Consider the following 11,906-nt stretch of genomic DNA (forward strand, 5'->3'; position numbering starts at 1 on the left):
AAATTGAGCTACACCATCTTCATTATCTTCGTCAAATATCTCATCTCTTTCTTTTCAACTATCTCTTTTATTAATATATTTATTTTCTCTCTTCAAAGATGGATAAGAAGCCATGCAATTCTCAAGAAGAGGTGGAAGTGAGGAAAGGGCCATGGACTATGGAAGAAGATTTGATTCTCATAAATTATATCGCTAATCATGGCGAAGGTGTTTGGAATTCACTCGCTCGATCTGCAGGTAATTAATCGATTTATGTTCGTGTAACTGTGCTAGAATAAAAAAAATTTAGCCGAACGTAAGATATTTCGAAGGAAATAAATATAACTAGCTTATTTCGGTAAAAAAAAAAATTCATATATTTGAAAATTTTCTAATGAAGGTGGAGATTGTTCACTAGGGCTGATTTAATAAAAATTATGCATTTTTTTATGTAGCAAAGAGAAAACCACAATCATCAAGATAGTGAGTTTTTTTTTATGATGTTTATCCATTGAAAACCCTAATGGCCATTCTTTTCAACTGTTTTGGTTGAAGGGCTTAAACGTACCGGAAAAAGCTGCCGCCTCCGGTGGCTTAATTATCTCCGGCCAGACGTTCGAAGGGGGAATATAACGGCGGAGGAGCAACTCTTGATCATGGAGCTACATGCTAAGTGGGGAAACAGGTATATTTCTTCAAGTGTTGTAGGGTTTTGGTAGTCAGTGTATCATTTTTGCCAAAATATGAATAAACAAACAAATAAAATACCAAAACATCATATTAATTATTGAAAAAAAAATGGTTTTTATTTCCCTCCAATAATTTGATCCACGGAATCATTCCTCAATTTTGTGTGGACAAAGGGATCTCAGCAAGTTGTTCTCACTCAATTTAAGCTCGTGCGCATTTCTTGGTTCTGAAACAAATAGAGAACTAGATTTGGAGAGAGGTGGGAGAGAATATTCTCTCTTTTTTATGTACTATGATTTTAATTCAAACATGGGAAATAGAAATCATGGCTGCAATATATATCGAATCACCAAGAGAAATTTGATTGGATACCAAAAATCCCTATCTTCAATATGTTAAAAAAAATTAAGTTATTACAAAGTACATCTTTTTCTTGGGATATTTTCTCATATAAGACTGGTCAAACATTATTTTTAAAAATCGATCTTATGCAGTATGTTTCAAATACACTTAAAGAAGTTATTTTTTCAAAAAAAATGGTTGAACATGTCTAATTTCTCAAATATCCTCTTTTATCTCACAAATCAATGTTCTGAAAATTTGTTGAATTAGGGTATCTTTACTTAACTATATGTCAATTATAGATATGCATTTTTAATATTAAAAAACAAGCTAATTTTTTTCCAAAATTAATAGCATCTGAAATATTTAGTATGTAACATATGAGTTGGGTTTCCTTACACCATCTTTGAGTTTAAACAAAAAATAAAAATAAAAATAGAAACAAAAAATTGTATAGTTAATTAAGGTTTCACGATTTTTCAGTTCTTTTATGTATAAAAAAACTGAATAAAAGAATTAAATAAAAGAAGAAGAAAACCCAATAGAGTAAGTCGCAATCGGAAAACCTCCTGTGCTGATTTGAAAGAGTTGCTCCCAAATCCCAATTGCTGATAAAGACTTCTACCAAAGTGTTTTGGCTCTTCGGGACCAATGGACCCCTTCTCACTTTTGCTTTATTTTTCTAAAAAACTTTGGTGACATCGTACTCTTAAATTTAAAACGAGATCTCGAATTTGAGACCCCATTTAAAACTAACCTCCATCTAGCTCCATATGGTCATTTTCTTTCTTTATCTCACCATATAGAACACATGCCTATGGATAAGACTGCCCTTGATTGGGATACGTTCTACCTATCTGCATGCATGCAACAGTTGAAATTTTCGCTCTTCAATGTCACTGCATGTAAATGAGAAATATACAATATATACAACTATTACTTATTTTTCTGGACAAAAATAAAATATTTTGATTTCTTCTTTAACATGAAATATATATATTTTTATTGTACTTGAACCGTACATTCAAATTTCCAAACCTTGGTTGCGATATCTATCTTCATTGCGCGAAGGCTGCTCTTCGACAACAGATCGGAGAATCTCGTTCCATCTCTGATAACCGTGTTTCTCTTCCGAAACTCAAAAAAAAATAATAAAAAACAAATGTTATGCTATCATATTCAAATAGTTCTGAAATGGTAACATATCAAAGCACGAGTTTATCGAGTGATCAGATTAACTGATTCCAGCTCAATTCTAAAATTGTGTTCCTTTAAATAATTTTGAGCAATATCTGTAACTTCGAATTCGAACCACAGAACATGCAAGTTTAGCTAGAAATTTATTCTTGTCCACAAAACGTGTCGGAATATAATAAAAAACGTGTTTTTATTTTGTGAGAGAAGTGAAGCTAAGGACCATTCTTATATCTATATCTATATCTATATCTATATCTATATATACATATGTGTGTGTAATTTATAGGTGAATTATCAATTTTGTAGGTGAAATTCATTTCTAGATAAATTATAATTACTAGTAAATTATGCACACATGACACATGTTGTGTGTGAAATTATAATCATAATTTATATAATATTTTTGAAAAATTTTATTAAATGCATTACGTTTAATATAATAATAATCCATTGAAATTAGTGAGGGGTCATAGTGTAATTTGAGAGGCATAATATTGAAAATAAGTTATAATGACAATTTCGAGAAAAAAATGTTAGTGTTAAGATAATTTTGGAAACAAAAAACGATGTGCTGACAGATACTTTATATGATAATAGTATACATAATATAGATATGCAGATTAATATTTTTCTTCAAAAATAGATAATAATTGGCCTTTCTTTATTGCCATTACTTATATAATTTTGTCATACTTATCAAAATTCTTAACTTGCATCTGATACTAATCCATTTCGTATATAGTCTCTCGATTATCATCTCACAGTTCCTCATAGAATATCATATCGATCAAGTAAGTACTCCAACTCGAATTTTATGTACTTGCAAACCGATCCGCCAGCTGCGCAAATTAAGTCTAATGGATTTTGAAAATAATACAGGGTATTTTTGACAGCGTATAATCGACGAAAATTGCGTTATTTAACATATACCAGCATGCAGGTGGTCGAAAATTGCGAAGCATCTCCCTGGAAGAACAGATAACGAAATCAAGAACTACTGGAGGACTCGTATCCAGAAGCATATTAAGCAGGCTGAGACATACGCAGGGCCGAATCCGGATCACGGACTCGATCAAGCGAGCACGAGCCAAATGTCTGGTTGCTACCCTACGGGTCATGCAGTCGAGTCGTACTCTCCTCCGTTTCACCCAAATATGGACATATTATTCCATCAAGGCCCTTTTCCGACTGCACCTACTGTATCAAACGACAACATGTGGAGTATGGAGGATCTCTGGTCCATGCAGTTACTTAATGGAGAGTAATTATAGAATCAAATAATAAAAATTGGTTCATATAATATTTTATTTAAAATTAAACCAACTCCGCACGCCTAGTATATTGTTTTTAAATTATATTAAGTTGATATAATATATAGTATTATTCTCCTAAATTTCTAGTGCTTAATTAAGTCATGATGATTGTAATATAATATTGAATGATGTGTAAATTAGATATGCTAAGCTATATATCGATTTTCTTGTGGTAATTAATTAATTATGACATTTTTGTTGATGAATTTAATTACTACTGAAAACTCTAGTTTGTACGTTAATAATTATCTTTTTTTTTGGTATTATTAATATAATAATTAATCTTCTTGATAATTTATTGATTGGGAAAACACTTTTTTTTTAGTTCATTAACTTGTTATTTTTTGTTTTGGTCCACTAAATTTTCAAATTTTTGTTTTGTTACATTAACTTTAAAATTTTGGCTATTTTGCTCCAAATGCTAACACGACATCAGTCACATAATCAATTTCTGATATTTATCAATATTACATCAGTATTTTTAGGTGAAAATTAATATTTTTAATTGTCACATCAGTATTTAGATCGTCGAAATTAAAAGTTAGTGTGTCAAAACCAAAAATGGACCAAAACAAAAAATTATACAAATTAATTGACAAAAAAAATATTTTCCCATTATTGATTACTAAGTAAATGACTATTATAGCTAGGGTTTTGTCAGTTGGACATATTCATGTGACATATATAGACAACATTAATTTAATCACAATATATAAGCCTGACTTAAGTATTGTCAATATCAACTTTTGTTTCTAGTCGTTGTCCCATCTCTTACGTTTAAAAAATAATGAAGGTTTTGTGTAAATTAAAGAAATTAAGTTTAATGCATGTGACTAAATCCAAGTATTTTATTAGAACATAGGCTTGAGAATCTAAGAAGTAATAATATATGTATAAATATACACTCATCTTATCTATGAGAAAATTAATTAGCACGTGCATCAAATTGGATATTTTAGGGTAAAAAAATACAGCAGACATGAAGCTCCACGTGTAACATAGAAATAACGTAAGGATAAAAGGCGGGGGTAGGGGGACAAATACCGAACTGGACTATAGGAAAATAGGCACGTGTAAAGGTATATCCAATTATGGTAAAATTCAATCTGGCTTTTTATATAGGACAGCTTGATCTCGTGAATATAAAAATTTGACTTGTGCCTAACTCTATATTTCTTAAACTGGAAATATTCACGTGACGCTTTGAGTTCAATATATAACTTTTTTCAGCTTTATTTAAGGACAAGATATGGAGGAGGAGCATCAACATTACATTTTTTTTTCTTTTTGTAAAAAAATAAAATACATTTTTTAAAATTTAGTTCAAACCATTTTGTTCAATACAATCAAGATCTATGTTTGAAATATCGTTCGGGAGATAACACTAACTCTGTCGATCGTCGATTTCAAACCAAAAAATAAAAATTAGAATTCAAAATTGTAAGTTTTCGTTGCATAACAAATGCTCATCCATATAAAACTAAATTGATTAGTAATATTATATGTGAATGACAAAGCAATAAGAAATTTAGTTGTGGGCTTTCATAGTACAAAAGTTACACGAAAGAAACCAGCACAAATTTGGACCATTCATTTCTTTTAACTCACGTTTCTCAAATGTTAAATGGGCATCATATACAGCCATGTAATTTGTTTCTAAAGTATCTTTTTTTCTCATTTTAATATTATTCATACTTTGTTTAAAATTCATCTTACATATTATTTCATAAATATCTTTTTTATTATTAAAAAAATTAAATTTTATGCTAAAATATATTTTTGTTAAATATATTAAATTTTCCAATAGTTCGTAAATAAATAAACCAGATCCTTAAAAAAAATTATGGGCTTTGTTTGGAGGCCACTGGACCGATAAATTATGAAACTAGACAGACCCATTGAAGCTATTTCAACTATACAAGGTATCAACTATTTCGATCCCTCTGTCTCCCTCAGTTCATGAGAGTTATACTTTAGGTTATATATAACTTCTGGATTTTATATTTGTACCATGAAATCTAACAGGAGGAACACTGATCAATCATCTCCATTAAAGTTTTTAGCGATATCTTAATTAATTTTCGATCACGGGGAATATTTTTCTTGCTAATCCGATTCTACTGTACTCGTTTTACCGAAGCTAAGGTTCGTATTTAAAATACTTTAATTAGTTTAGGTAATCCATATTTCAACTTTGTAAAAAATGTTTGGATCCTAACTAGGAGTGGTATGTCTCATACAATTTTTTGAGAGAAGCCTTAAAATTTTTTATATAATTGTTTTTTTTTTTACGATTTTGATCATATATTTTGTAAAATTCCAGTTTTAGTAATGTATATTTTGATTTTTTGTAATTTTAGTTTTTGCCCGTCGTGAGTGATGATGTACGTGACACTACATGTTTCAATACCACATACGTGTTGTATAGATTCTACATCAATTTTATATCGAAAAAATGACTAGAATTGTGAAAAAATAATGAGATTAGACTCGACAACATAAATGCAATTTTCAAATTAATATGTAACCAAAAATCATATTTGATTCATTGGGCTTCAAATCATTATCAATATCGGGCCAGAAGAAAGAAGTTTTCTCAATTTAAAGTCAATCAAAATTTTCTTTGATCAATTGTTACTAAAAAAAATTGAATGGATATATATATATATATATATCCTCAGAAAAAGAATGCTTGAATTTCTTGATTTTGAAAACATATAATACTTTTGTCAGTACCTAAAAGTGTAAGATGAATATAATCTGAGAGATCATTTATAACATTTTAGCTTACTATTCAAATATTATATATTATTATATTTTATAAGTTATTTTTTATATAAAAAAACATTGAATACAACTTAGAATCCAACTTTTGATTTCATTGAGAAAAAATATCGAACATTTCGGCATATCACATTTACTATACTGCAAAATATATTACATATCGAATTTAATGATATACAGTAAATTACAATACGGTATGATACCATACCGAATATTTTGATAGAGACATAACATTCAAAAAATTTCGGTATTTGGGTACCGAAAAAACTCATATATTTTAAAATTTATAATTATAATTATAATATAATGAAAATTTCGATATCGACATGTTCAAAAAAATTTGGTATTTCGCTATGACATTCAAAAAATTCGGTATTTCGATTAGAATAACATTAATTTTTTTTAAAATTTCGGTATAAACGGTATTATACTGATATCATACCGAAATTTCAATATATCGGATTTTTTTGGTAAAAACAATGTGAAATTTATGTCGTACCGAAATTCGATACTCATTTTTGGATATTGAAATTTTTCAGTAGGGAATACGATATTGTTTAAAAAAATCCAATATAACATAACGAATCAGACCTACTTTTGATATAAAAAAATCTGTGTGTGTGATCCTCATTTAGGCTGTAATACATGAAAGAAGGAGGTGATGGGAATTTGATAGGGACCCAAGCCCATCTAAGAACGTCGTAAACTAAATCTTTCCTTCATTTCTTCTCCCAGTTGTCCATACTGTTTCTTTTCTGTTTTCTATTACGCACGGGGCCCCCTCTCTCCTGTACGTAAACTCATCCACTTAAATGCCAAAATATTTATCTCTTATTATTATTATTATTTATTTATTTATTTATTTATTTATTGTCGATAAAATTAATATAAGAATTAATACATGCATAATTGTCCAATAGGGTGTGAAAAAGTAAAAATTTACGATAAAAAGTAAAAATCTCAAACTCTCAAAATTATCACACTACACACTTTATAATATTTTTCTCTCAACTCAATTGTGATTTTCTTCACAAATGAGAGATCTATTTATAGAAAATTTTTACAAATAATCCAAAAATAAATTACATCATTACCTTCATCATCACACACAAATTTCAATATTCAACACCTAATTTTACCTAATTTTCAACATTCAAATATTCAACATTCAAATATTCAATACACACATTTTAAATATTATTTTTCAACACNGGAGGAATATGTTTAGTTCTGTCGCTTTTTATGTATCCTTCTTTCATTTGAGCAACACATGCAGCATTATCTTCATATAGTATCACAGGCTTCTCGTCGAATGATAATCTACATGAGATTTGGATATGTTGGGTCATTGATTTTAACCACACACATTCACGGCTTGCTTCATGTAGTGCAATAATCTCGGCATGATTTGATGAAGTTGTTACGAGCGTTTGTTTCTGTGAACGCCAAGAAATTGCAGTGCCTCCACGAGTAAATACATATCCAGTTTGGGAACGTGCCTTGTGTGGATCAGATAAGTATCCATCATCGGCATAACCAATTATACTTGGATTAGTATCTTTTGAATACAAAAGTCCCAAGTCTGTCGTTCCTCGTAGATAACGGAATATATGTTTAATTCTGTTCCAGTGTCTCTTTGTTGGATATGTGCTAAATTTTATCAATAAATTTACGGCAAAATATATATCAGGCCTTGTACAATTTGTAAGATACATAAGGGCACCGATAACACTTAAATATGGTACTTCTGGACCAAGAATATCTTCATCATCTTCACATGGACGAAATGGATCCTTTTCTATGTTTAACGATCTAACAACCATTGGAGTACTTAAAGGATTTGATTTATCCATATTAAAACGTTTAAGGATCTTTTTTGTATAATTTTTCTGGTGAACAAACATTCCACATTCTTTTTGTTCAATTTGTTAACCCAGACAATACTTGGTTTTTCCAAGATCCTTCATTTCAAATTCTTCCTTCAAGTATGACACAACTTCATGAATTTCATTATTCGTTCCAATGATGTTTAAATCATCAACATATACAGCAATAATTACGCATCCGAATGTTGTTTTCTTAATGAAAACACAAGGGCATATTGAATTATTTACATATCCCTTTTTCATCAAATGATCACTTAGCCGATTATACCACATTCGGCCAGATTGCTTTAACCCATATAATGATCTTTGTAATTTCACAGAATAACATTCTCTGGGTTTTGAACTTTGTGCTTCAGGCATCTTAAATCCTTCAGGGATTTTCATATATATATTACTATCAAGTGATCCATATAAGTAAGCTGTAACAACATCCATAAGACGCATTTCTAAATTTTCAGATACTGCCAAGCTAATCAAATACCGAAACGTAATTGCATCCATCACAGGAGAATACGTTTCTTCATAATCAATTCCAGGCCTTTGAGAAAAACCTTGTGCAACAAGTCGAGCTTTATATCTTACTATTTCATTTTTCTCATTTCGCTTTCGAATAAAAACACATTTGTATCCAAACAGTTTTACACCTTCAGGTGTAAGGACTATAGGTCCAAAAACATTACGTTTATTTAGCGAATCCAATTCAACCTGGATGACATCTTTCCATTTTATCCAATCCTGCCGATTTTTACATTCACCAAAAGATTTTGGTTCATGATCTTCATTATCATTTATGATGTCGATTGCCACATTATAAGAAAATATATCATCAATTTCTTCTATATCTTTTCGGTTCCATATTTTTCCAGTATTAATATAATTGATAGAGATTTCATGATTCTCGTCAGTTTGTGGTTCTGACAAAACATTTTCATCATCATGTGTTTCTTCAGGAACATCATTCTCTATTTTGTGATCATTATGTGTTTCTTCAGGAACATCATTCTCTATTTTGTGATCATTGTGTTTCTCTATGAATTTTCTTTTTCGAGGATTTTTATCCTTGGAACCAACTGGCCTTCCACGCTTCAGGCGTTTAATGACATCATGACTATCTTCAATTTGTTTCTTCGGAATTTCAATTCGAGCAGGGGCATTTGCAGCATGTATATATGATTTAGTTACCCCTTTTGTGTCTGCAAATGCATCTGGTATTTGATTTGCTATTCTTTGCAAGTGCACAATTTGCTGTACATCTTTTTCACATTGTTTTGTTCTTGGATCCAGATGTAACAATGATGATACATACCATGTAATTTCTTTTTCGGTATGTTTCTGTTCTCCCCCTAACATTGGGAAGATTTCCTCATTAAAATGACAATCAGCAAAACGTGCTGTGAACACGTCGCCTGTCTGTGGTTCAAGATATCGAATGATCGATGGACTATCATAACCAATATAAATTCCAATCTTTCTTTGAGGTCCCATTTTCTTTCGTTGAGGTGGTGCAATAGGCACATACACCATACATCCAAAAATTCTCAGATGAGAAATGTCTGGTTCTTTACCAAATGCAAGCTGCAATGGGGAGTATTTATGATATGCACTTGGTCTGATGCGAATTAATGAAGCAGCATGTAAAATTGCATGTCCCCATATAGAAATAGGGAGCTTTGTTTTCATAATCATTGGTCTAGCAATCATTTGCAGACGTTTAATCAATGATTCAGCCAATCCATTTTGAGTATGTACATGAGCAACAGGATGCTCAACAATGATTCCCATAGACATACAATAATCATTGAAAGTCTGGGAAGTAAATTCACCAGCATTATCAAGTCTAATTTTCTTGATTGTATAATCGGGAAATTGATTCCTCAATTTTATTATTTGAGCAAGTAATCTTGCAAATGCAACATTTCGAGTTGACAATAAACATACATGTGACCATCTGCTGGAGGCATCAATCAATACCATAAAGTATCTGAATGGTCCACATGGTGGATGGATTGGTCCACAAATATCACCCTGAATACGTTCAAGAAACATTGGTGATTCAGTTTGGATTTTGGCTGGTGATGGTCTTATAATAAGTTTTCCAAGAGAACATGCTTTACATTGAAACTTATTATTCTGAAAGATCTTCTGGTCTTTCAATGGATGACCATGTGTATTTTCTATAATTCTTCGCATCATTGTTGAACCAGGATGTCCTAATCGATCATGCCAATTGGTTAATATTGAAGAATTATCAATTACCATGTTTGATTCAATGGGACGTATATGTGTATAATGCAATCCAGTAGGGAGCATTGGTAGTTTTTCAATCACATATTTCTTTCCTGATTTATATGTGGTAAGACACATATATTTCTCATTCCCTTCATTCATTGTTTGAGTATCATACCCATGGGAATATATATCATTAAAACTCAACAAATTTCTTTTCGATTGTGGTGAATATAAAGCATCATTGATCAAAAATTTTGTACCATTAGGTAACAAAAATTGTGCTTTACCACATCCTTTAATCAAGTCTACAGGACCTGATATTGTATTCACCGTTGTTTTTGTTGGTTTTAGTTCCAAGAAATATCTTTTATCTCGGAGGATAGTGTGCGTTGTACCACTATCGGGTATGCAAACTTCAGCTTTGCTCATAGCATTTTCCATATTTGAACTTCAAAAAATATGCAATGAAAAAAAATTAATGACAATACATATTTAAATATAACACATATCATAATTGTACAATAAAACATTATCATATAAATACATGAAAAATAAATTATTGTACATTTATATTCTACCACTATATTGTTCATTTTCAGAGAAATAATTGAGAAAATCTGCAGCATCAATATTGTTCATTTCTATAACACCAACATATTGATCATTTCCAGAGAAATCATTCATAAAATCAGCAGCATCAAAATGAGTTGAATCACTCAAACGGTCACTTCGCTCAGTGAAGTTGGTCTCTTTTTCTTTCTCCTTTATCGATTCTTTATAGAGCTTGCAAAGGTGCTCAGGGGCTAGACAAATACAAGACCAATGTCCTGGAGTGCCGCATCTGAAACAAGAACTTTCAAATCTTTTCGAGTGATTTTCATTAACACTCATGTTCTCATGATGCCTTTTCTGTGGGTGGTTCGTGACGCCCTTTTGAGATGAATTATAAAAATAACTATCTATATTGTTTTCAAAACCACGACCTCGACCAATTCCACGTCCACGTCCACGTCCACGACCACGACCACGACTTCGACCTCGACCTCCACCAAAACCTTGTCTTTGAATTTGATTTTGGTTTCCAGGTTTAAATTCATTTTTACTTACAGCATTTACTTCTGGAAATGCTGATGATCCAGTGGGTCGGGACTGATGATTTCTCATTAGTAGCTCGTTGTTTTTTTCCGTCACAAGAAGACAAGCGATGAGCTCAGAATATCTCGCAAATCCACTTACTCTATATTGTTGCTGTAAAGTTATATTTGATGCGTGAAACGTGGAAAATGTTTTTTCAAGCATTTCCGATTCTGTGACCTCATGTCCACAAAATTTTAGCTGCGAGATTATTCGATACATCGCTGAATTGTAATCACTGACTTTCTTAAAATCTTGAAATCTTAACATATTTCATTCATCACGGGCGGTCGGAAGTATAACTTCCCTTATATGTTCAAATCTTTCTTTCAATCCTTTCCACAGAGCCATG

The 11,906-nt window shown here is 31.0% G+C and overlaps 1 protein-coding gene and 1 long non-coding RNA gene across 2 annotated transcripts; one reads left to right on the forward strand and one right to left on the reverse strand.

Annotated features, from left to right (window-relative positions):
• LOC140976654 (MYB-like transcription factor EOBII) lies at positions 1 to 3,727 on the forward strand. The gene is made up of 3 exons (XM_073440903.1): positions 1 to 237; positions 535 to 664; positions 3,149 to 3,727. The coding sequence occupies exons 1-3, from the start codon at positions 99 to 101 to the stop codon at positions 3,471 to 3,473; spliced, it is 594 nt and encodes a 197-aa protein (XP_073297004.1). The 5' UTR covers positions 1 to 98; the 3' UTR covers positions 3,474 to 3,727.
• Positions 1,734 to 2,944, reverse strand: LOC140976655 (uncharacterized). Its single transcript, XR_012175264.1, has 2 exons — positions 2,050 to 2,944; positions 1,734 to 1,910 (listed from the first exon to the last, which is right to left on the reverse strand). It is a non-coding gene; the product is annotated as an uncharacterized lncRNA (long non-coding RNA).
• Positions 3,728 to 11,906: the final 8,179 nt, after the last annotated feature.

Source organism: Primulina huaijiensis, chromosome 5 (assembly GCF_012295235.1).
Source record: "Primulina huaijiensis isolate GDHJ02 chromosome 5, ASM1229523v2, whole genome shotgun sequence".
NCBI classification, from domain to species: domain Eukaryota; kingdom Viridiplantae; phylum Streptophyta; class Magnoliopsida; order Lamiales; family Gesneriaceae; genus Primulina; species Primulina huaijiensis.

Coding starts and splice junctions, on each gene's coding strand:
- LOC140976654 (XM_073440903.1), top strand. CDS start 99: ATGGATAAGAAGCCATGCAATTCTCAAGAAGAGGTGGAAGTGAGGAAA. Junction 238..534: donor TTCACTCGCTCGATCTGCAG/GTAATTAATCGA, acceptor TTTTGGTTGAAG/GGCTTAAACGTACCGGAAAA. Junction 665..3,148: donor CATGCTAAGTGGGGAAACAG/GTATATTTCTTC, acceptor ACCAGCATGCAG/GTGGTCGAAAATTGCGAAGC.